Raw genomic sequence first — 27,390 nt, forward strand, 5'->3', positions numbered from 1 at the left:
TCAGCTCATGGGTTGGTTGTCAAAAAGATAGTAAATAAGGTAAGGTTTAAAAGCCCTGAGATTATTGTTTTACACTATCCAGACTCAGGAAAATTATATCAACCTAAATAAAAGCCAGCCTTGTTTTCTCATTGTACAATCAGATGTGTTATCAATTCATATTCATATGAACTCACTCATGATCCTTTATTGCCATGGGGCCCTTTTTTTCTCTCCCTGTTTTTACTTCTTTGAAAAAGAGGATACATATGCAGCATGATCAACTATCAAGCACAAAGTTTCTACTGTTTTTCTCCAATGAAAGGAGCTCTTGTCCCTTCCTGCCTCACTCGTCCTGGACGGAGGCCTATCACCGGTCCCCCGGTTGCCCCTGGGCACTTTGAAGAACCGCTGTGATCTAACAACTCTGCAAAAGCCTCGCTGCACCAAACGACAGGTAAAGGTCAAATAACAATCAGCAAAATGAAGGTACAATTGAAAGACTGGTTTGGTATTGTTGGTGCATTTTTTGAGTGGTTTGAACCATGGAATCAGAGACTTGAATAAAGGTCACAGCAAAATAACCCGACTATCACTGTAGATCAGTTAAAGGGAGCGTTGCATTTTAGATTCTGATTTGCTTTTAGTTATGTGTATTGCTTTTTTTTATTCCAAAGTTGTAAATGAGAACACACCGATTTAATAATAATACACAATTATGGAAATTGTTATTTTCACTAAACCACAGACACAATGAAATAATTATTACAGTTGCTATTGTTTTTGCAGCTTTAAGACCCTTCCAATGCACTGTACACCTATAAAAACAGGCGTGTGGGTCAGTCAATGAGACGACACTTGAAAATACACATTGAATATGCAATTGTTTGAACAGTGGTAAAAAAGCAGTATTGTACAATCTTTCTGTTTAAGTTAGTATCTTTGGGGTGGGGGGGTGGGGTGGTCACTTTTACAAGACGGAAGGAAAAAGAAGATTACACACTTCCCCTGCATGTAATAATGCCATATAATTACACTCTGTGTCATGCATCTAAGTGCTACAAACAATAACATCAACATGTAAACTCCAACAGAAGGAAAGTACACATACTGCTGGTTTGTCTCAGAGCGACACACAAAATGAGCAATACAACATTCAAAGGCAGTTCACTCATTTAAAAAACAACTAAATAACCCAGAAAAATCATATAAGCACAGCTTACAAAATAATACAAAGTACACAAAGTATACAAGTAAAAAGACCAAAACAAGAAGCAAAGAAATGTGTTTGTACCATAGAAAATAAAAACAAAACAATACACCAAAAATGTGGTTCAATCAACGAAGAACTTACAAAGACACTTTAAAACAAAGCAAATGCTTATTACGGTATTTCCCTGGTCACCTTCATCTATTGTCCACTCGTCACTTTGATAAAAGCAAATATCTAAAAGAAGTTTTTACTCATGACAACATTAATCAGTCCAGTTTAAGAATCCACCAAGCTCCTTGTTTTAACGTAGGCCAATGTGTAGCATGAAGAAATATCTATACGTCGAACACAGCTGCTTTAGTTTAAAATGTTCCACAGTTGAGGAACTTTCTATCACTTAAAAAAGTGGAGCACTTTATCTTTTCAATGTCAACCCAAGCCAATCATCAGATTAAATCAACTTTTCTCCACTTAGCTTATTATGGTACTTAACTAAGGCACCAAGGATCTTCTGATACAATGTTTGAACTTGTGCTAATGTTGCTAACATCAGCTATGGACACAATGATGAATAGATATAATCAAGGGAATGCTTTCTTAATGACTGCAGATGGCATAGAAAACCAGATTTTATCAAGCATTTCATGGCTCCAGTTAAAGGCGGGAATAGCTTGTTTAGCTTGTTGATTAAAATGTAGCAACATGGCACTCTGGGGATTTTATAGCCTACCAGCCAAAGTATGAAGATAGTTATTTGAGGACTGTTTTGGTTGAATGTTCTAAAAGCATTTGTCTGGTATGTTTAAAGAAAACCAACCAATGTTTACAGCCAGAAAATAGCCACATTATTTTTAGCTTAGAAAACATTTTCTCAGATGCACATGAGGATCCGTGTACCCCAGGATTACATACTTAGTTCGAGGCTGGTAAGCCCATAGCCCTTAACTGGTCAAGATGAAGTATATCCTTATTTAAATGAACAAACATGCAGAAAAAAGCAACAAAAAACTAGCTTACAAACGTTAGAGATTCTAATTTATTCATTCATAGTACCATCAGTACCTGTGGAGAAAACATATAAAAATGACTTCTTCTTTTTTGCATCACCTTGTTGTAAATTAGGCTACAGACCATTCCAAACTTGAAAATAAAAGACTGTTTTTTTGAGTGGTGTACAAACGTTGCATTATTTTTGTGTCACTGTTCTCACAGTCGAATCTGTCTTTGCTACAGATGTGGAGTGAGTGGTATACATTTGCAAAGTGAAAAAAACAATTCCCGAAATGTCCAATATTGGTAGTTTAAGGTAATTATTAGGCTTGTAGATCACCTTTCCAGTACAACTCAGTTGAGTTTTTCAGTTTGGACGGATTTTCCATTTAAGTTGGTCCCAACTTACATTAAGCGCAGCAAAACTAGTGTCCTGAACGTATGTCTTCTAGGTATCATTACAAACTTTGTGCAATTTATTGTTAAAAATATTTACTTTACTACCTGTGGGGGCATAATGGCTGTTTTTTGCTGGGGTGTCTTACTTTCTGGTGTATCCAAAGTACCATCTTTGCCTTTCTTCCTGGGGGGCTTTTTAATGGGAGTCTTCCTTGGCGTTGAATCGGATGGGTCCGCTGCTCTGGAGCCGTTCAAGTCCTGCTTCTCCGGGCTCTTGGAGTCAGAGGTTCCGATACTGATGGTGACAGGTGCCACCATCTTTTGGAGGCTACTTGAGGTGGGCAGCAGGGGCTTGGTGGAGCCTTGCTGGTTGGATCCACCTGAGGGGGTTCTTTTGGCTTTTTGTGGAGGTGTGGGTTTTTCCCGATTTCCCTTGGGTGTGGAGAGACCGTTGGTCTTTGTTAGTCCTGTCCCATCGTTTCTGTTGATGCTTTGGGTTTTTTCTTTGAGCTGAGCAGCCAACAGTGTGGCAGCCTCTGAGTTCATGTGAGGATGGATAACTTTAGGGCTCTTGGGTGGCTCTTTAGGGGATTGCTTTGGACATTCAGAACTCTTTTTCTCAGATGAAGAGTTGTGGAAATTACTGATCTTCTTGAGGGCATTTTGTACAACACCATTAATGTGCTCAATGTGGCTTGGACTGCTGTGCTCATCCCCAGACTTCTTACTTTTGTGCTTGCTGGGGGAATCATTGACATCTGCTTCTGTTTCCTCGGGTTTCTTATGGTCCTCAGGAGTATTTTTCTTCATTTTATGGCGCTCGTCGTTGCTCCGTTTCTTCTCTTTTGGCACTGCCAGTGACTTGTTTCCCCCATGCTGCTCTGGCTGGGGAGATCCTGGGGTATTTCCATGTATCCACGACACCTTGGGCTTTGTAGCTGGATCTGGTGGGCGTGGTTTGGGCTTACCAGGTGAAGGTGGAGGCTTTCCATTTCGCTTAATCTCTAGTGTAGGAGTATCATTCCCATCTTTGCCACTATTTTCATCCTCCTTGGACTGTTTGGAAAGACGAGCGATGCGGGCATAGAGCGCTGCTGTTGTTGTCTCAGAGCCACTGGTGGAGCCTTCACTGTCAGAAGACTTGAGTAGGTGTTGCTCACTGCCCTCTGGTTTGTTGACATTTGTGTCTTTCAGGGATGTGTACTCCCCCGCATCCTCGTCATTTGGAGAAGCTTCTGACTTTTCTGCCACAGTTGGGCTTTGCTTTTCTTTGCTTTCACTGATGGATTCTGGGAAGAATTAGCAGATTTCAGTTTCGGTATTGGTCAGCACACAACCACATTAATAATGGCATGTGAGACTATTGTAAGCTATATTTTTATCTATCTATCTATCTATCTATCTATCTATCTATCTATCTATCTATCTATCTATCTATCTATCTATCTATCTATCTATTGTTGTTTGTCTATACAATTTTTAAAGGGGCAGTATTGTGAAAAACGTTGTAAATTGTAAAAAGTCAGCTCCAAATAATCAGTGAGCTCCTGATAATCCTGGCTCCTCCCACCCTACATAAGAATGTGAGCTCCTCCCTCACAGGTTAAACAAACATGGCGAAGTCAGGTGAATATCACAGTTACTATCTTTATGTTCAGTATATAGGTCATCTGAGCGCACCGTGAGCCCTCACAATCAGTTTCACTTTTAGCAGCCGGTATACCGCCTCGTATCGCCTTTATGGACTATTTTTGTGATCAGAAGAGGTGAGGCGGAGAAGGAAGTGACTGTTAATGATCTACTACTGCTGCAATTAACACACACCCTGAAGCAGCGTTTGTCGGACTCACAATCACAATAGCCGCTTAAATAGCCAAGTATTTCACTGTAATGTACAGTTTTTTGGTTGAAAACCATAACAAGAGTGTGTGGATAGCAAAAGATAAATGCTATGGTAATAAAGCTGTGGTGTAGAGTCAGCATCTACAGACACGCCTACTCATGCATATGCATGTAGGCCCAAAAACGGCCTGTTTTTACAAGCAGTCTGAAAGTGACTTTTCAGATGACTAAAACTTCGGAAAACATGCAAGTTTTGGGAAAAAAAAAACTTCAAATACTATGTTGTTAGGGTTCTTAGAACAATTTGAGATGGGTGAAAAATGGCATAATACTGGACCTTTACAGTGGTTTTTCAGAAAAAAGGTCCTTTGACCTTTCCCAGCATGGGATATCCACGAGCCAAACTAAACAAATGTTCCATGTGAGCACTAAAGATCCATAAGTCAAACAATAACACTTTAAGCCACATATGCAGCGTCACACTTTCAGAATAGAAGCTGATGGAGCGGGTGTTTTCCACCAAACTTCATGGAATTAGTCACTGTTTGGATTTGTGCCACATGCTGACACGACCATTCCATTTCCTGTTTATACTCTCTCAGTTCTCAGAGGGAAAAACTCGGAGCTAGATGGCACATGATTAAAAACCAACTGTCTCCATAATGAGATTTACAAGTACATGAGTCACAATCACATTGTTGGGCTTGACTGTCGATCATAAACAAGTACATATCTGTGTATGAAGTGTGTGCATGTGTGTGTCTGTGAGTGAGAGAAAGGAAGCTAGAAACCAAACAAAGTGGGGATTTACAAACATCATTGCTGGTAAACTGTTGATTTATCTGTACGTTGACTTACCTTCATGGGGAACGCAGTAAACGGGCCCCTCGTCTCCGCTCTCAAAGGAAGAGAAGGACTCCTGGGACGACCAGGATGAAGGGGATGGTTGCTGTGCTACAGAGGGGGGCTCAATGAAGCTGCAGTTGAAGGTGTTCTCTGGATCGTGGTGAGCTACTAAGAAAGAGAAAACAAATGCAGAAGCCAAAAGGTTAGTCAGAGGGTATTGTACCGTGTTACAAGATCAACAGTCTGCTCTCACTCAGACGCACAGCAGAGCTACTTTAAATTAGTCTGCAGAAAAGAGGGAGTTTATTGGTTTCCCATGCCAGGCAACCATGGCAGTCAAGGTTTCTTTTTAAGTGAATCCCAACATGTGGCAATTTTGTATTTTTAAACTCTGAAAGTTAGAAGTGAATCTTTCCAAGTTGAGATTGAGATTTCCCTGTTGAATCCAATGAATGTGAAAAACAAGAAACTCTTTCAGCACCAGGATCATCAAAATAATTTGTTAGCAGTCAATACAATGGGAATTAATGCAGTCTGAAGTATATGTAATACAGTATATATTGGTCTAACATAAAAGGGTAGATCGATCCAAATTATAGTTTTGTTTTACTACATCTTATGCATGTTAGTGGTTGAGTATGTGTTTTTAAAAGAGGTTAAAAAGTGTAACTTAGGCAATTTGTGATGTTTTTTTTAAACATTGGGTTATATAAATATATATATATATATAAAAAACAAATAACTATGGTAAACTACGTTAATCAGGTTTAAATTACAATGAAAGAAAATCATATTTCAAAACTGAGTAACGAAGGTATTTGGGAAAGAGTCAAATCAACTGTAGATCCCTAAATATTTATATTACAAAACTATAGATTGTGATGAATCTTCTCAGTTTGTGTGTAACTTTGTTTCTAACATCATGATGCTATAATAATTTCTTGAAATGCCAATATGCTAACTTGGATACGTTAAGACAGGAGCAAGATATCGAATCCTGGCATTTTGTGGAGTACTAATGTAGATGTTTTCTAGAAAACTCTATTCAGACACACAGCAAACAGTAGAATAACTTCAACACAAACCCTAATAATCTGACATCCACAACTGTGTTCCTGTCTCATCTTCTTTTAATCTTTTTCTGCATGAATATGTAGGTCAAGTCCTGCTTTCCTCTCACTGTCTCCCCCTCCTACTCTCCCTCCTCTCGCTCTCTTCCTTCCTCTCGTTCAGACATTGCAACACTCTGCTGACCCTTCAATCTCAGACAGCTGTGTTTTCTAAAAGATACTTGGCTTTAATCTGTTCATCTGGTGTGAAGAGTTCAGTTCTGGCCCAAACATGACGTGACTGGCCACATCAGAAGCTCCCGTGTGTCCGCCTGCTTAGCTCTCCCTCTACGGTCGGAAGACATCCTCCAATAACAAAAACAACTTAATGTAAATCTGGCCTCACTTGATGGTGAGAAAATCTGGTGTACACGGGGATCAAATGCTTACTCCACACGAAAAGGTCCCAGATCCATTTCAGCAAATAAACCTAAAGTGCTGAGTCAAGATGCTAGTCAAGAACTTCAAATCAACACATTTTAGGCAATTGGTGACTTGCATGAATACCCTTGGACCAGAATTTGTTCTGCACAAATTGTATTAAAGCTGCTCGGGATGATAAATAACATTTTTTGTTCAAAACTTGTTTTCATCCACTACTCATGTCAGTATGACCCCAAATTCACTGCCAATGTGACATTTCTAGTGTTTTCATTGATTGAAAAAACAAAACAAACAAACAAAAAACAATGGCCGATGTTGATATTTTGGTTTTGAAGCAAATCACTGTCTCGTCTGGAGAAGAAGCAATCATTTTTGCATTATTCTATCTACGTGATTCTAAATCGCCCAATGCAATGCTCAACACTTTTTCGAAGTTGTGACCAGAATTTAACAACAAACCCGTGGTTGACAGTGGAGTCCTAAACAATTTCTGGGAATAAATTGTCCCATTTTTTTTTGATTTATTGATATATGAGGCCTACATCATGTCTTTAGCTCTGTTATAAAAAGTTACGTATCGTCCCCAGCAGCTTTAAAGCAATCAACAATAACATGGTTTATGAAAATTAATTGGTTTATCTTAGATCAGCGGTTCCCAATCTTTTTTATCTCGTGTATCCCCTTCATGTTTTTGTGAAATCATGTGTACCCCTTCTTCATATCATAAATACCCTCTCCATAATTTCACATGCGTTTTCATTTGTGGAACAGCGGGGCTCTCCTTAACCCCTAAATGTGTCACGAACATAGGTTCCCTAAGGCTCAATCTACAAATTCAAAACGGCGAGTTTAATTTAAGGTGGAATTTAGTTAAACTACAACTTTTATGTGATGACTTCAGTGGAAGAGCTGAGTAAAAAAAAACCATTTCATCAATCTTGAATTGATTTTATTGAAATTTTCCAAAATTGATTCATAGGTGCTGAAGTATATATATATATATATATATATATAATTTTATATTATATATTTTTTTTTTTACTTGAACCCCAGTCGTCTTGCTCTATAGCCTTGTCGACTACTGCGCCTGTGCAACGCGAGGGTGCATTGCACTGCTAGGTAAGACGCCCCAACTTAAGTCAGAAGTTTGGAACCATCTTAATAATATGAAGGTAAAATTTAAAAAATCAATCAATCAATACTGAATTGAAATTAAAAACCTTATTAATCATAATGGAGTCAATTCAGGAAATTGCCCATGATACCCAGCTCTATTCAATAGTAAGTAAATACAGTCTCCTCTGTTAAATGTAGCTGATTAGTGTCTCCTATTGCCAAAAGTGTGATAAATGGCATTTGCAGCATAAAATAATCCTGTTTCACTAAATTACAAGACACTATTAGTATTTTATTTAGTAATAGCACTGTTAGTTTGTGGCGAATTTGACCAAAACATGGGCTAAAAAGGAACTAGGACCATTTCCTGAATATTTTTAAATTAAATGTTAAATCTTTCTGAGAAACCCCTGCAATGTGCTCCGTTACCCATAGGGCTACACGTACCCCAGTTTGGGAACAACTGTCCTCAATGAACATAAGCGAACAATGGAAATAAATGTTGATGATTGTTTTAAGTGCTGCTGTATAAATATGATTTCAGTGATTTTTTTGGCCTGTTTCGAAGTAATTTTTACTTTGTGTCAATGCAATGTAGAAAAGAGCAGTTTTTTGTCCTGCAGAGAATAATGCAGAGCAGCAAACCAATGCAATAATTCTAGTCCTGTTAGTCACTATGCTAACACATGGGCATTTTGCTGAACTACTCACATGCAATAATGAACAACTGCAGCCCCTGAAAGCTTCTTTTCAAAGACTGTTGATGGTCTAACGGTGCTGATAGCTCTGCGGCTTCTGCCTAACCCCCCCAGTGGATGCCGCCGGCACACAAAAAAAAATGTAATATTGACAAGTCCCAGCTGTAGCGCTCCATCACCACAGTAGCACAGTGGGTCAGCAATGTTAAAAGCTTAGTAAAATAAACTCCTGCGTTTGGTATAGTGAAAAGGTTTTGACACTTGTCAATCAATCAGTGTTTGATTATAATCTAGCATTAAAATGCAGAAAAGAGAAAATTAGAATTTGTTTTGTTTCGTTAAGAATAACTCAAGCCTCAAAATGAGGCAATTTGTTGGCAAAATAACATTCAAACAGTTGTCTGAATAAAAGAAACCTTAATATATTATGTGCATGATCATGAATCCTCCATTTGTTCTGTGGTTATTTTGTTTTAAAACCAAATTAGAATAACAAATAAATATTGTTGTTTTGTTTGACTGACTTAAAACCAAAACAGAAATACAGAAAAAAAAAAGAAAAAAAAACAAGCAGCGTTTTTCTACTTTAAAATTAAATGATTAAATCTTGTTGTGTTTGTGAAATATTTGGATATTTACGGGGAAATTAGAGCGAGACCTTATGCACGTCACATTCTGTCAGAGTGTGTTACAGTCCAAATAGTATCCAGGTCTGAGGAACAATAGATGAGAACTTCTACCATTTGACACTTTTGCAAAAACAATTACAGCTTTTTTGAAAATATTTATTTTGCAAGTTTAGGTTTAAAGTCAGTAAAACAAAATAACCACACTGTTTATTTGTTATTCTGATTTGGTTTTAAAATGGAATAAATGAATAAAAAATGAGTACACGGATTATCATGGTATCATGATCACCGGTCCATATAACTGCTGATATCTGACAAAGAACATACTTGGCACTTGGCGGAGGTTTGCGCTCTCTGTTTTCTGCGTTAAAAAATACATAACAAGAGCACACAGTTACTTCAAGGTGTTAAACTTTTCACTTTCTCTTTTATTAAACAGTTCTTAAGCACACTGTCAGTTTTGCTAAGAATTTTGCAATCTCAGTCAACTAAAAATGTTTTAGGAAAAGGCATGGGTGGTTCTTCCCTTGGCTCTCATCAATGAGAACGTATTTGGGCAGAGAATGCAAAGAATGCCTGTAAATAAAGTAAATATCCCCTGAAGTGGAATGCACGACATGCAAACAAACAGCTGTAGTTCTGCTGCATAGGAGACAGTGGGTTTACACAGTGTCTTTCTCTGGGACAAACAATGTCCCCTGTTTCCCCCTCTTCCCTTTTGGTTGTGTCTTGGCACATCTGTTGCTACCGACTCCTGTGTGGATAAATCACAGCTCTGACACTAGCTAGGGTAAATTTGACCACTTCCTGTTTCCAGCCCTGTCGGGCCCCGTTTGGAATGTCTGTGTGCACAACTGTGTAGCTGAAGTCAGATCACTGGTTGGAGCCCATTAGAAGGCAGAAAAGCAATGAAGAGGACAAGAAGGAATCCACCATTTAAACAGATTTAAATATGGGGTTATACACAACAGCGACTTAATAAAAGTAAAAGTGCTAAGAGTACAGAGAGAGGGCTGATGTAGATGGCTCTTTTTTTTTTATTTTTTTTTTTTTAAAAAAGCCCTGAATCCCACACTAAAAATAACAAAGTCAGCTCTGTTTCAGTGCTGCATTCTGACCCGAGGTGTAATAGAGACAGACTCCTGCTTGAATAATCAACTTGATAAGTGTAAAAGCACATGCTGCTCATGCGCATGGCAAAGAAAACAGGCCATTGTGTTGTTGTTTAACTTCTCGCACATAAAGCTAATTTTACTTTTCTTTCAACGCTTAAGCTTGAAATCTTCTTTTTCTTTGAATGAGAATATTAATATTCACAGTGATGCCCTGATGCAGGTTCAGAAACCAAATGTTGTCAGCCAACCAACGGGTTTTACTATTGGATTATAAGACGGCTTTCAAAAAGTGAAAATCAATGTTTGAAATTAAGTAATTTAAAGAACATTAAAATAACATGGTCTGTTCACACTTCTACCCTCAGGACGGAGGTACAGAAGTGACTTATAAAGTTTTATGAATGTTTTTGTGCTGTTTTCGAATGTGACATTTTTTTATTGCACTAATGTGGATACATTTTGTTTTTAGGGTGACTTTAAACAGCTGACCAGGGACATCAGATGAAAAAAAAAAACCATTAGGCTGACTCTGGTACCTTTGCTGTAATATTTAAGAATATACATTGGCCCTGTCAAGTAAACAAAAACATAATAATAATAAAAATAAAAGACATCCCCAAACCTGTAGCATAAAGTTTTTGTGGTCCTGCATGTTCGCAAGCTAACTCATCTGTCATTTCCTGTCATAACAAACAATAATAATATTTTATCTTAAGATGACTGAACCCTTAAGCAAACCCTAACATGATAAACTGGGGCTTAAAAGATCAGCATATCTCTACAGTCTGTTTTAAAAAAAGACTGGGGTCACAGACAGATTTGTCACACACCACAAGACCTCCACATGGCCTAGCAAAGCATCAACGTCCGCCCAGACAGTGAGCCCTTTGATAGCACGTCACTCATCACCACACGGGCCTCCCTCAAACAAACGCCGGCCTTCCTTTAAAAACACAACCTCCTTCTTAGCACAAGAAACAGTTTCTGGGCGAGAAGATGACAGAAAGGAGTAAAGAAAATAATAAGAGAAAAAAAAAAAGGTCCAACTTTAAGGTTGTAATAATCTGAACACATGGCATTCCAGACTGCCAATAATAATAATGGGCTCTAAAACCAGAGCATTCCTTTCAAATGAAACCCCACACTCGCCTGGCAGTCACTGTACACTCTTTAACACTATACATCATCCAAGCGCTAGACTTAAAGTAAAAGCTGGATGAAAACGCTAACGCGGACAAGCTTCCACAGCTGCTGCCGTCTCGACGACGGACAGTTAAAAATCCATCATTTAATAAAGCACAGATTTCACACAACTCCTGCAGATATTGCGGTATAATTGGCAAAGTCTTTGGCAGCACTGGAGCGGGATATGAGAGAGAGTTTTGGGGCTTACCGACTACTTTGGGTAGTTTCTGTCGCCTCAGTGGAATACGGGGAAGTTTCGTGCTGATTCGGCTGAATCGGCCACACAAAATCCGTTTGGCTTTTTTGCTGTCGGGAGAGTTGTCGTGGTTAGAATTGAAAAGGGATGATGCCATGGAAATCATTCAAAACAGGCCCATTTGGCCTGGCCGCCTGCCTTATGCAAGGGCTCAGGAGTTTTTTCATATTGTTTTTCTTACTGGTATAATATGTCAAAGTCCCAAGATTGTTAACTTAATAACATTTGATTCCCTCCGCTTAAAAAAGTAATTCAAAAATCAATATGGGAGGCTTCAAACTAACAGTTGGAACAATTATGAAGGCATTTATTTCTATGTGTCACTCACTTGTGGTCATCTTTGTGTCGACAAAGGCAACAGCAGCAAAGCAGAGAGAGGAGGACGATCAGTAGGAAGGAGACCAAGGTCCCGGCCGCAATCACACCCATCCGCTGGTTGGGCTCTAAGACACAAAATGCAAAGAATTCTGGGTATGCCACATAAGACAAGGAAAACTCTGAATTCCAGCTCTGATAAAAAAGATGACTATCACAAAAAACACCCTAGATTTTGACTACAGCGCTGAGATTTCATCACAGGTTTAGCTAAGATTCTGCTTACAGTGAAGTAAATCCAGATGGTTGTGAGTTTGAGTCTTGTTGGAGCTCTTTTTCTGTTCATGTGCACTTTGTTTAGTGTTTCTTCCAGTCTCCGTTGCTGCTTATGGGTTATAGTCCTTTTGTGTGTATTGCACCTCGTGTCTTGTTAGTTTTTCTTTCTGTTTCCACTCAGACCTTTCCCATCTACTGATTATCTTCCCTGCACTAGCTAAGAAGTGCTTTATGGGCCCAGGGCAGTTCCTGGGCTTGCAGTAGCGGTTTTTTTGCACATATGCTGGTATACGAAGAACAGTCTATTCTTCCCCACCTTATCTATTTCCTGCCTTGAGTCTCTCCTCCCTGCTCCCTTTCCCCTCCCCTTCCCCCTCCCCCTCCACGTAGGTGTAACACTGCTCTCCCTTTTTATATCCTCCCTATAATAAAAGATTTCTTACCCTTCCTTAGGGAGGGCTGGTGATGGTCACAATTAAGCAATAAAATAAATCAATGTATTTTATTGCAATAACAAAATATGCATTGCTATTCAAAATATAAAAGGACACAAAATATAATGAACACAATAAAAAGATAAAAATTCTAAAAGGTTTATAGCATAAGTTGTTAATCTAAAAAAAATAAAAAATATTGGCAAATTCATAATGTTAAAAACAAAACTATTTCTTGATCTGTATGACACTGTTATATAAGACTACATGACTCAGCACTGACTTACAGTAATATTGGAGCTGTTTAGTTGTGTAACCAATTAATTTGATCTCCAACCATAAAGATGTGCTTCAGTGGAGGCTTTGACGTTGACTTTAAGAGAACTCCATTACTGTGTAGGAAATGCAACATGTTTACAACAGTATGTGACATCCGCCATTAGTGCTAACTAGCATTTGAAGGTTGGAACACTTATTAAAAACAGCTATTGAAAGCTGCAAGAAAATACAAAATGCAGTGTACTACTTTGTAGAGCTCTAAGACACAAGATGCAAAGAATTCTGGGTATGTCACATAAGACGATGAAAACTGAATCCCAGTTCCGATAAATACATGACTCACAAATAACACCCTACATTTTTTTTTGTTTTTAAACAAGCAAAAATAAAGAAACCTACATTTTGAATAGAAAACTGAGATTTCATCACTGGTTTAGGTAAGATCCTGTTTACTGTGAAGTTAATGGAGATGGTTGAGAGTTTAAGTCTTGGTGGGACTTTTTTCTGTTGCGTTTTTATTTCCTTAGGCATTCTGTTCAGTATTTCTTCCATTTTCAGTTGACGTTTAAGGGTTATAGTCCTTTCTTGTGTATCGCACCTCGTGTCTTTTTAGTGTTTAAGTGCAGAGATATTGAACATTTCCTTCTGTTTCCACTCAGGCGTTTCCCATCCCCTGATTATCTTCCCTGCATTAGCAAAAAAGTGCTTGGTCACAGCGTGGTTTCTGTTGGATTGGCTTTGATGCTGTGGTTCTTCATGTTCTCAGATTACTCATCATGTACGGTTTGTTCCTTTGTTTTTTGTCCTTCTCACAACTTTTTGTTCATTAACTCATTTGGGTTGACCTCAAAACCTCACCCACCTCAGATCCCTGGATTTATATTTATATTTGTCTCACTGTTTTTACATTATCTAGAATTTTTAATGGGTCAAATTGCACTGCTACATGTTTTTATGTTGTTACATGTTTTTATGCACTGTGTACAACACCACATAACCGTTTTTGTTTGTTTCTTTGCTATTTGAAATATGAAATGACACAAATGTTAACATCTAACTCAAAATAGCAGTATATAGCATAAAATTGTTCTGATTACAATGATCACAAAGCAGCCACTGATGTCCAACTATTATGTTGTTGGTTTAAAAAAAGAAGCTTGGTTTAAAATGACCTAATTCATAGTATAAAAAGCTAAACAAAAACATGTCTTGATCTGGATGACACTGTTGAAACTAAAAAAGAATATGACTCAGCACAGATCTACAGTAATACTGACGCTGTTTAGTTGTGTAACCAATTAAGTCGGAATCCAACAATAAAGATGTGCATCAGTTGAGGCTTTGTTTCCACCTCTGCCTTTCAACAGCTTTTTAATGTGCAATATATCTGAGTGGTAACGTCATTAATATGAAATAAATCTTCTTAAAGCTGGTCTAATGTGTAACACGGGAGTACTTGGGCTGAGTTAGGACAACTAACAGTTTACTTGAAGCCCTTCTTGGTCATTGATGATGCATTAGTAATCCTCCCTGGAAACACATTATGGATAATACGTGTTGTTTTGTGTATAGGGCGAGTATTTGAGTTTTGAGGACAAATCCCATCAGAGCAGAGGAAAGCTAAGCTATCAGTGAGAGGATAATTAGCAGTGACCCCCGGGCCAGGCACTGGAGTCAGTCTGGGTGTGCCATGCTGTCACCACTAATGGAATTAAAAAATGACAAGATATGCCACCACCCATTGTGATTCCTAGCCTGTTATTCTTGTGTGATACACCAATTTCTATTCCTGCCTCCGATAACATCCTTTTAATATCGTTTGAATTGCCAGTGCCCCTTATCTTTATTTTTACTTCCTCCCCTCCTCATGTCCCCTCTTCTCTTAAAACGGGAATAGAATCAACAAAAACAGCTATGAAAAGGAGACCAGCTTCCGTCTGAAACACTGTGAAGTCTCTAAACTGTATTACGTTACATATTCAATGATGTGTTTGAGCTTAATTAGAACCCAGCTATGAAATCACCATTCAGATTTTTACATTTGTACCACCTCGAGTCTGAATAAGTTCTTACATTTTGTCTGCGTTTTTCTTCCAATGGGCAAAAACTTTCATTTTTAATTTTGTTTTGAAAAATAAAACAATTGCTGTACTTACGTAGATGACAGGCACCAGACACTGGGTCACAATTCTTGTCATGGCAGGAACACGTTTGATTGCAGTTGACTCCGTACTGGCCAGGTTGGCAGGTCATATTGCAACTTTAACACAAGGACAAACACAACTATTGATAAATGTCTATCCTCCAAAACAGATCTATAAAACGTAGGCTCATGTAGGGCTGGGCAATTTGGACCACAAAATGATGATATACATCATTATACAGTACAATATACATATTTTTAACTGAATAAAGTCCATCCATCCATTTTCATACCCGCTTATTCCCGTTTATCAGGGTCGCGGGGGTCTGCCGGTGCCAATATCCGGCTCTCATAGGGCGCTGGGCGGGGGTACACCCTGGACAGGGCACCAGTCCATCACAGGGCAACACAGACACAGACAACCATTCACTCTCATTCCCTCCTATGGGCAATTTAGAGACTCCAATCAACCTTACAGTCATGTTTTTGGATTGTGGGAGGAAGCCGGAGTACCCGGAGGAAACCCACGCAGCACGGAGAGAACATGCAAACTCCACACAGAAAGGACCCAAGTCCACCCCAGGGCTTGAACCCAGGACCTTCTTGCTGTGGGGCGGACGTGCTAACCACTAAGGCAGAGGTTCCCAAACTTTTCACACTCTCGTACCCCTTCAGACATTTCACTTGAAACCATGTACCCCTTATTCCTGCACACTAACATAATAATGTAATGTCACATACAACGTAGCCCTATAGCACAAATCTGGCCCTTTAGACCATCAAATTCGTTCTGCAGGAGAAAGTTTAAAAAAAAAAACAGAAAAAACAGAAATTGTTGTCCAGATTACCAAATAAATACAAATAATAATTCAGTTGTAGAAAATCAACTCAGATATCTAAATACACAAATTCAATGTATATTCCACAATATTTGGAGAATCGCTATTTTCCCATGCTTTTTTTCCCATGAGTGCAGTCATTTTAAATTAAAAATGTTCCAAGAAGTCAAAAATTGGTCTCAAAATAATGAAATTTGAATGAGAAACTCCTGCAGGGACTGATATGTTACTTGTTGCTTGGATATTGTTGGTGCCTTACATTCTTTACACAATGTATAAATCATACATAAAGTACAAACTTGGGTACATTAATCAATGTTCTTTTTTTTATTTCTATTCACGTACCCCCTATGGCAATTTGCGTATCCCTGGGGGTACCTGTACCCTACTTTGGGAACCTAGGCTATAAGAGATAGTGCGTGTGAGTGAGTCCTGTAGTGTGGCTTGTTTAGGGAAAGGTCTGGGTTAGAACGCACTCAGTAATCCATCAAACTGTGCTTTTCATGCTGTTAGGAGAAGTAGCTAAAGCAGCAACTCCTAAAACAAGTATTTTAAAACAAAACAAGCTATAATATATATGAATTGTAATTTTTTTTTACCAAAATAGAAAACTTGATACATCTTGAATCGCGATATATCGCCCAGCTCTAGGCTCATGTATGAAGTAGAGAAATGCGATTAAATATAGAGATCAAGGAGTTTAAAGACATTAGATTTGCCACCATTTATTGATTATGTGTCCTTTTTTTTTTTTTAGCACAAATTGAAGTGAACATGACTCTAAACAATAATAAGCCTGAGATCGGTTTCTTCAAATCTCACATTTTGATAAGAAGACGTCACATTTTTAGTTGTTTATATATTATATTGTGAATGTGCTCCAACTGAACTGGGACGTTAACATCAGCGTTTTAGCGTTTTCACTGCTGTGTTGACTTACTAGGTGCCGTAAAATCCTGGATCACACAGACATTCCCCCGTGACAACATGACAAATGCCTTTAAAACAATGGCTACAGTTGTTCTCGCAGTTTTCTCCATATGTTCCATTAGGGCAGCGCACCTCACACCTAAACACACAGAAGGAAGGCCATGACTGCTGTTCTTTCAATGATGAAGTATAGCACACATCATCACAGTGTTGACATGATGCATTGTTATCACACTTTTCATGTGTTTTTCTTACCTGTCCCCAATCCAGCCGGGGTTACAGTGAGAGCACTTGCCATGGATGGGGTCACAGTGGTGACCATCTTTACAGGTGGGACAAACTTCCTGGCAGTTTTCCCCAAAGAACCCTTTGGAGCAGAGCTGGTCACAGCGGGTTCCGTTCCAGCCTCGGTCGCAGGTGACACATCGGCCTTCTGTCACCTTACATGGCTGCTGACCTTTGCAGTGGCCACACCTACATCACCAGGCAGAAGTGAAAGTAACGGATTACAAGTACTCACTTTACTGTCATTGTTTAGCTTTTATGGGTACTTGTACTTTTTTGAGTATATTTATAAATCAGTCATTTTACTTGAACTTAGGGACATTTTCAAAGAAGTAAAGTCATTTCTTACATTTCTACACCCAAACGTTACTGAGTAAATTATTATTTGTTGTTTTAAAATGATCAACGGACATTGTTGTCTGGTCATTTCATTTTTTGTAGTTTCACAATCAAATGCAGATTAAACGTAATGCACGGCGCCAAAACAGTTTCTCAGTTGTAGAGTTCATTAATGTATTAATTGAGCTACTTATTACTTGTACTTGAGTCTACTTGAGTAGGGTCTATCAGTACTCCTTGCACCTCTGTCACCAGGGTACATATAAAAAGTTAGATTTTGTAGTCAATAACATTCATTTTTAATCTGCATGTGAAGAAAACTAACTCAGCTCCCTTTATACTGATACTATAACAAGTTAACAAAATAAAGTATTACATTTACCTACAGTTAAATGCTTCTCTCTATATATTTACCTGCAGTGAAAAGTCTTGTTTCTTTTTTAATTTAATATTATCATAACTTTTTTATCTCTTTTTCAATTCTTCTGAAGTGATTTAGTCACGCAACAATTAGTAACGCCGGCCCTGCTAACAGGGCCATGACATCTTATTCAGATCATTTTTCCCCCACATTCTTGCAATGTTGGCAAGAGACTAAATTACTGTATGAATTCTAGGTCAGAAAAGTCCTAATTGGTAACACAAAATGTTTTCAATGTGGCACATGATCTGTGCTTCGGGTGATGATTGGCTAAAATGGATGCGTTCATATCCATGCGTACATATTTTACATTTCACACATTTGTTTAGAAGTTAAGACTGTCAAGAGTGACCTGAAAATGCGCTTTATAGAATCGATTAGGGGTGGGATGATACACTGAGTTCACAATATGGTACGATAACTGGCTCGCAAGCAATAACTACCGTATATGATATCGTATTTTTGGAAAGAAAAAAATGACAAAAATAATTGCAGTTGAAAAAATAATATTATTATTATTATTATTATTATTATTATTATTATTATTATTATTATTTAAACACTGGACATACTTACTCTGTGTGTGACCTTTTCAACTCAATAGGAAAATACTTTTTCTTTTTTTAAATAAACTATAACAATATATGGATTAATACCCCCCGGTGGCATTTGAGTTAAAGGTTCAATAATTGGTATCAATTCCAAACCCTTACAACTCCTAAAACCTCATAATTTCTCTTTTAGCAAACATGTTTCTACTTTACATCATATCATATTCCCTATCAAACCTACACTGTGCGAACCCACCTGATTCTGCAGTTCTGGCCATAAAATCCAGCAGGACACGGTTCCCGGCAAAACTTCCCACGATACCCCGGTGTGCATGTGCATGATCCATCAGCCTGGTTACACTTCCCATGTATGCACTGACAGTATCTCTCACAGCGAGGACCCCAAAGCCTTTCCCGACAGTGGCAACGTCCGGTGAACTGGTCGCACGGAGAATTGTTGCAGTTGCACTGGATTGCACAGTTTCTCCCAGTCCAGCCAGGGTTACACAGACATCGGCCAGTATTCGGGTCGCAGATGGAGTTGATGCTACAGTAGCAGTTGTTGTTGCAATTGGGCCCCCAGACACCAGGGTGACATGTGCATTTCCCACTGTCTTGGTCACACTTTCCCTTTTGACAGAGACACACATTCTCGCAGTTTGGCCCCCATCGGTTATGGTTGCAGGTGCACTTGCCAGTCAAATCGTCGCACTGTCCATTGGGGTAACAGTGACATTTGCCTTTGCAGTCAGGACCCCAAAATTGTGTCGGACACTCTGTTGAAAGACAAGTCAGTTTGAATCATTGAATAAGTATTGACGAAATAATACTGTACACAAAGCATGTGTACAGTACGTTTTCCATTAGATTTTTTTAAAGGGGGAATTTTTCTTCAACATTCCGAAAGATGAATCATTAACTTGATTAGTAAGTGCAAGGAAATCCAGATTTAAAGCTGCTGGAAAGAATATTTTGAGCAGATAACGACAGTGTAGGCTTTATAGTCGGAAATGTACATTCAAAAGTTTGTTTTGATCTCCACTGTAAACATTATTTATTGAGATTGTCGGAAAAGTTTCTTTTCGCACATTGCGATGCTCGAAGTGTTTTTAGTTTACTTCATTCTTACTGTGACATGACGAGCAGAACAGGGATTCGCTTGTTGCCATTTTTTGTTGTTCACGGTCTTCCCAGTAATATCACCTCACTCCTCATGATATTACATTTCAGCCAGATTTCAGATCTTCCCACGTGAACCTCAAAATAAACATCTACCATTGTGGTGCCGCAGTGTTTTTGGGGCAAACACAAGAAATCACAATATGAATGAAATCACTTCTATGCATCTGTCTGTGGGACTCCACATCCCACAACGCAATGCGCAAAACTTTTGCGTAATGTTACATGCATTACACACTTCCTTACAACCTACTGATTAAAGCTGCAGTATGTAGAATTGTGAGACTTGTATAGAAACAACCATGCGCCCCCCTCCCCGTTTCGAAACCTATCATCCCTTACCTGTATCCTTGTGAACATGCACAACTGTGGAGCTTTTAGCGACTTATTTCTCAATAGAGACTAATGACAAATGTCGGGAATTTATTTTGTTTTATTGGAGAGTTTTATGATGTTTTAAACTCCCCTACACTCTCGCATGCGAACGTCAATCTTATTTCAATTTTTAAAAAGTATTCATGTCACTGCAAGACATTTAATTTCGGCCAGATCACGAACCTTCCGTGTAAGCCCAAAATTAAACATCCACCATTGTTGTGGCCCACAGTTTTTGGGGGCCAACACAAGAAATCAAAATATGAATGAAGTCAAAACTCTTCTATGTTTGTTCTAGGATTTGTACTACAGCAAAAGAGAGGTACTTAATGCATGACATAGTAACATTTAATTTGTAGAAAGATGGCCTTACTTGTGTCACAGCTAGCTCCGAAGTATCCATGGCGACAGCGACACTCGTTCGGCCTGACACACACCTCGTTCTCCTTGCAGGTAAAGTTGCCTTCGCAGATTGCTACGGCAAAAGAGAATATCCAACATTATTTGGCTAGCCAGAAAAATACACCTCATGACAATGCGATGACTAAAAGTAGCCTAATGTTGGTCTAATAACGTACGCGTCAGGCATTCATCCCCAAGCTGCTCCCAACCACCACAGCACACCAACCCCGTCGACCTGGAAAGGTAAAAAAGTAAAGATACAGATGAGAAAAAAGAAACATCAAAGGATAAAGATGAGGCTCTGAAAAACATTAAAGAAACCCTGTAGCGGACTGTGTAGCCTATTAGCGCCGTTAGCCTTTTTTGGGGTGGAGGGTGGGGGGGGTACTCTCAGTTAATACTTTGCAGTCTGGGGCCTAACAGGAAAGGACAAATGCATCACGTCTTCCTTCCATACATGTGACCTTCGCGGGGCCTCTGCAACACGTCAGCTTCCTCTAAATTGTTTAAAGATGGCAGTTTGCTTTCAATTAATGTGGAGGGAGGAGGGCTGTTTTTTATCCCGTGGAAAGAAACGCATGTTTACGATCACAGGTCAAACCTTTATATCCTCTGCGTTGGCCTGCAGAGGGAAAAGAAATATTTAACATGTATTATGACTACTTAATGTTTCCCCTCGTTTGAAAAAAAGCCTTGTGTATGATAATAGGACAAATGTGCTTTTGTGCGACAAGTGGGACTAAAACCCAGCCTGAAAAAGGCGACGCAAACTATTTTCCTTGAACATGTTTGGTTGCTAGCAAACTACAAAATACAATTAGTCAACCAAATTAAAATGCATATTATTCACATGCAGCCTAACAGTAATTAAAAGACACCACTCGAGTAAAAAAGTAAGAGTTCACTGTTCTATACACAATATGAATTACATAGTAAACATCCATACAGGTCTTAATGAGAGTAATTTAAGTTTATTAAAATCAGTAAATGTTAAAAAAAAAAAAAAAAAAGGAGTCAAGATTTATCAGAAAAAGCTGATTTTTAGGATCCAACTGGCTGGCTGTTATGAGCTGTATTTCAATAATAGATACATAAATTCCTGCCTCACTACAGTAAGGTTCAAACCCTTTGGGAGCTATATAAAACAGTAATAAAACAAGCCAAAAATATTAATCAAAAACATCAGGAAATAATATTTCTCAATTTCTATGGACTAAAATATTTTTTAAAAGGAATATTGCATTTTTTTTGTTATTATTGTCATCAATCACCATATTTGTGAAGTGTCCTTTAGGACTGGAGAAATGTCTTACAGCAGACATGGGCAACTGGTGGTCCAAGGGCCACATGCGGCCCTCTGTTTAATTTTGTGTGGACGCCCAAAAGTAACACATAGAATGACAGAAAAATATACACAATTACTGCGAATATGCCGATCATTGCAGAAAAATACTTAAAAGGACAACAAAAATACAGAAAACCAAAAGAAAAATATACAAAATGACAACAAAAATACACAAAATGAGAGAAACATATATGAAATGACTCCAAAAACCCACAAGATCAAAACAAAAAAATAAACAAAATTTGATAAAAATAAGTAAAAAATGCACAATATATGAAAAAAATGTAAAAGATTACATCAACGTTAATATAATGTGTCCCAATTACATTTTTGTGGCCCCTGCTGTGATAAAAGTTGCCCATCACTGATCTACAGGAACATTTAGGATATGTCTTTTTTTGTATTACAAACTAGATGTGACTGCAGTCAAAAGTGTAAATGAATGTGACATATGAACATCCAAGAGACAATAGGATCTGATGAGTGGTAGAGTTTAGCTAGAACATGAAATGTGTTCTTTTGGGTTCTAAAAACATACTCATTTATTAGCTATGGCTGTGAGAACATCACTAATATTGGTTCGAATAGACTTACACACTTATCACTCAATGAGTAAGACTTGTGACTCACACATGATTCATATTATCTTGTATCATATGTCCTTAATGAAAGTAGCCAGAGATTTAAAATGACACACTTTCTCTGAGGAAAAGTTTGATATTTAAAGTAACAGATTTATTTCTCCATATTTTCTTATTTGCCCCTAAAAAAAACAAACAAACAAAAAACAACTATATTTAACTAACAATTATCCAATGTAGACTCTCTCTGTTGACAAAGTCTATATGTAAACATCTACAGAAGTAAAAGTGAGACAGTGAGCACAGTCTAACAGTCTAACACAGTAACAAAGTGGACTTTACAGCTAATTTGACCAAATGATGAGCAAAGACGAACACACTTAATGATAGAACTTCTCGTCCGTAAAGAGGCTGCTCTACTGACCACAAATCCTTATTAAAGGACCACTGTGTTACATGGTTGAACAGTTGGTTTAACAAAGTAATGGTTGCTGTGTTTCCTTTTTTTTTTCTTTTAAAGGACCACTTAAAGTAGAATTTGAACAGTAGAATATTAGTTTTGTTGAAAAATCCATTTATAATGTCACTAAATGCAGCTGATTTTAAAATGTGAGGACTAGGGGTGAGTATTGGCAAGGATGTTGCAATAAGATACGTATCACGATACTTGGGTCACGATGCGATATTATCACAATATATCACGATATTCTACCCAGTTGATATCAAAATTAAACGTAGAAATGAAAAATCAAGTTGATGTATATGTTTGTCAGAAGATATTGATCATTCAGAAGACAAATTGAGTCAAAACTTTGCTTCAAAGCCTCCTATTTATTATCTATTATTAGTGCTTTTGCACATTTTCACTGAAAAAAAGAAATTGCAGTGTTACACACTGCCATCATAAAATAAAGTGCAACAACTTTCTTTTCACTGAAACTACTGTGTAGAAGTCGCAAAGTAACCGTGACACCATAATGACGACATTGTAACAACTGTAAGTGAGAACATTAAGGATAAAACACCCTGAGTTACTGACAACGCGCAAAAATAAGAACAATTTATAATTGATTCTATTGTGTCAGTTTAAACACTGATCTGAAAATAAAATGTCTCCAACAGTAGAAAACACATCTACAAAAATGTGAATAATTATTATTATTTTTTTAATCAATTTAAAATCGGCAACCAAAAAAATCGCAATATATCGTGAAATGTAGTTTGTTTTTTTTTCCACACCCCTAGTGAGAACACATAACGGAAATGCTGAGCAACCATGATAAATACTGAACTACTCACCATTGATACATTCCAGTTAGAAAGATATTCAACTTGACTTTGGATGGATTTTTGCAGCACTTAACATGTCTGTATAACTCTTAAATGGTACGTTTTAAATTATTAATGTATTTGTTCAAAACAACTCTCTCACTCAATGGAACCACCTGTATAATTAAAGGTTTTAAATAAATAGATAGATTGATAAATACATAGATAACACTCGATAACCACGAGGGCTTTGTGAAAAGTTAATGGAGCAATAAAAAAACAACTATAGATTCCAAACAGTTTTGTGTTTAAAAGAAATAAGATTACAAGAACCTTCTTACACAAGTTGCGTGTTCCTACATTCAAAAGGACAATTGTGAAGATAGAATGGGTAAACTTCAACCTTACATTAAAACTTTATAGCATGTTGCAAAATGATCCCCATAGAGCTACTTCTGCAGTTTTCTGACTGATTTTTAAACCCTTAAACATCCATTCAACAAGGTGGAATCCCAAAGTCAGTAATTTGATAGCTAGGATGCTATTGCTAGTTTGGCTAACTCACAGCATTCACACTTTTTTTTAAGATTTAACTTTACATAAAGCACAGTGTTCACTTTCTTTCTGTTTACTTCTTCAATAAATGGCATTTTATTCTAAATAAAACATCTTTATTATTATTATTATTATTATTATTATTATTATTATTATTATTATTTATTTATTTATTTATTTATTTATTTATTTATTTATTAATTACCTGAATGTGGTCCACAACTGTAAAGTTTCTAAACTGTTCTTTGCATTGTCACTGCAGCTGTCCGTGTGCTCGAGCGCCCCCTCTGGTTGGATGAGACGCTCCAGATGTACACAGATGTGCAGCAGTTTTCAGGACAAATTAGGGATTTTACTTTAAGAAATGTAGTAGTCATTATGATAAACCAGCAACACAAGTATTTTTTTTTATATATATAATTTTCCCCACTTTGCTAAAAACTGTTACTTGTTCCTGCTTTGATCTACAAAGTAAAAAAAACCCCAAAAAAACAAACATTTTAGATCATGAATTAGTTTCTTTAGTGGACACTTTAAAAGTTTTCTCTCAGTAAAAATATGATACTTTTTATGGTGATCATGTCTGACACAAACAAACCTGCTGTACTTTACAATGTCCACTAATAATGATAAGTCAATTTCTCACAAACCAACTCATGTGATTGAAATAAACCTATATTGTGATGCTTACCCTGGTGTTTTACACACATTCTTTCCTTTGGGATTCAGTTGTTGACCGAAAGCGAAGCAAAAGAAAAGACAAAGCCCCGCAACGACTGCTAAAGAGTGCTTCACTTCCATTGTACCAGCAACAGCATCCTTCAAGACCCTGTTTTCACTCCGCGTAAAACCTCTCCAAAAGTCCAGGGATTGGAACTTTTTACGCACTCATAATCCTCGAGAATCGACCCAACGCGAGTCCTAGTGGTCAATTCTTGCTTTTCTGGAGCCTTTGACAAAGATTCTGGCACCATCTACTCCAGCATGAAAATCCAGAGCAGGAAGCTCATAACACCCCAAACTTGCAAATCGCAGAAGGTCCAGCCATGCGCAGATGTTTTACTCCATCAAAACTTCTGTAAGAGGCCAAAACTGAAATGTGCACAGATTTAAAATAAATTGCAGTGAAGAAAAAGTCGTTGTTGTGCCAGGTAACATGCAGAGGGTTGTCTCCAGTAAACTATGAGAAAGGAGCAGTTCCTCTGTGGAGCAGCGTCTGGTGTGTGACTTCAGTCCTCTGGTGCGCTCTCAGGAGTAGCGGGAGGGAAATTCCTCATTTGTTACTCTATCTTTGGCTTTGTGCTCCATGTGTGCGCCACTGGATTTGCATCGAGCTCTGTGCGTAAAAAGGGCCCAACTAAAAAAAAAGAAAAAGAAAAGAAAAAAAACAACAAATAAAAACAACAAAAAATATTTCTGTTTTTATTTCCAAGTCAACTTTATAAACCTATATAAGCCTACTCAAAAATCAAAACTTAATAATCTACGTATGTCATTAATTTTGGGCAAAACAATACATTTCCAATAGAAGACATTCAAGAAAAAAAATTGCAAATCCTAAATCAAAAGTATTTTAGATGGTTGTATATTTGTATAATGGTTGGAAATGGAAATGTGAACCAACAGCGCCCCCATCTGTTATTATAGAAGAAGTGCAGTTTATACGTGACAGATTAAAAAAAAAAAAAATTGTTTTGTTTTATATCTAAAACATACATATTACATTTCTGAGCGTATTCGTTACGCTGTCACATGTTGTTGTTTTGGGTATTTTTGAAGTCATACTGTGTATAATTAGTTGCAATTTTGTATATGTTTGTTGTAGTTTTGTTGGGGTTTTTGGTTGTTGTGTTTTTTTTTTTTTTTTTTTGCGTTTTGTGCAAAACACAATCTTGTGCATTTTTTGAACACATTTTTGCAGACATTTTGTATGACTGTCAATTATTTATTTGTAGTTATCTTGTGTGTTTTTGAAGTATTTTGTGTGTTGTTGTTGTTGTTGTTGTTGTTGTTGTTGTTGTTGTTGTTGTTGTTTTGTGTGTTTTTAAATTTGTACATGTGTGAAAGTCATTCCGTGTATTATTGCAAAAAGCCAAGTTTATAAACTTATTTAAGCCTACTTAAATATATAAGTTAATAATCAAAGTGTAACAAAAATGTTGGTCAAAGCAACACATTTCGAATAGAAGGAATTCAAGATTTATGTGTTTTTTAAAAAAAAAATGCAAATCTTAATATAGATGGTTGTATACAGATACATCTCAAAAATTTAGAATGCTATGAAAATGTTCAATATTTTTTTGTCACTCATTTCAGAAAGTCAAACCCATTCATGATATAGGCTCATCACACATATAAAGTGAAATAGTTCAAGCCTTTATTTCTTGAAATTTTGATGATTATGGCTCACGGATAATGAAAACCCAAAATTCAGTGTCTCTGAAAATTAGAATATTGTGAAAAAGTTCGCCTGCAAAGGGTTCCTGAGCCTGTAAATGGTCTCAGTCTGGGTCAATAGGTTACACAATCATGGGGAAGACTGCTGACTTGACAAAAGTCCAGAAGACAGTCATTGACACCCTCCACAAGGAAGCCTAACTATAGTTTTGTTTGTTGTTGTTTTTTAGACACGCGGGAACTACAGTATATCTACGACATACATGTATTACATTTCAGAGCATATTCATTATGCTGTGACATGCTGTTGTTGTTTTGTGTCTTTTTGGGGTCAAATTGTGTATCTTTGGTCATTTTGTATAATTTAGTTGTCATTTTGTGGGGGGGGGGGGGGGGGGGGGGGGGTTGTTTTTTGCCTTAAGTGCAAAACACATTTTTTGCCTTTTTTCGCAGATGTTTTGTATAATTGTCAATTATTTATTTGTAGTTATCTTGATGAATATTTATACTTATTTACTTATTTTGGAGTATTGTGTGTATTCTTATTTTGTATGTGTTTGGAAGTCATTTTGCGTGTTATTGGGAAAAAGAAAAAAAATAAACAATTAAAAACAACAAAAAAAGTTTTCTTTTTTTAAAATGCTAAGCCAAGTTTCTAAACATATGTAAGCCTAATTAAAAATCAAAACCTAATAATCCAACTGTTACATTGAT

General features: G+C 37.4%; 1 protein-coding gene across 1 annotated transcript; it reads right to left on the minus strand.

Annotated features, from left to right (window-relative positions):
* Positions 1-759: 759 nt before the first annotated feature.
* On the minus strand, positions 760-25,516 carry scarf2 (scavenger receptor class F, member 2). The gene is made up of 11 exons (XM_028458443.1): positions 24,971-25,516; positions 20,706-20,764; positions 20,501-20,602; positions 18,830-19,349; positions 17,233-17,451; positions 16,988-17,116; positions 15,222-15,325; positions 12,090-12,204; positions 11,714-11,811; positions 5,282-5,437; positions 760-3,870 (listed from the first exon to the last, which is right to left on the minus strand). The coding sequence occupies exons 1-11, from the start codon at positions 25,078-25,080 to the stop codon at positions 2,675-2,677; spliced, it is 2,808 nt and encodes a 935-aa protein (XP_028314244.1). The 5' UTR covers positions 25,081-25,516; the 3' UTR covers positions 760-2,674.
* Between the last annotated feature and the right edge of the window lie 1,874 nt (positions 25,517-27,390).

Source organism: Gouania willdenowi, chromosome 9, assembly GCF_900634775.1.
Source record: "Gouania willdenowi chromosome 9, fGouWil2.1, whole genome shotgun sequence".
In the NCBI taxonomy this organism is placed as follows: Eukaryota; Metazoa; Chordata; class Actinopteri; order Blenniiformes; family Gobiesocidae; genus Gouania; species Gouania willdenowi.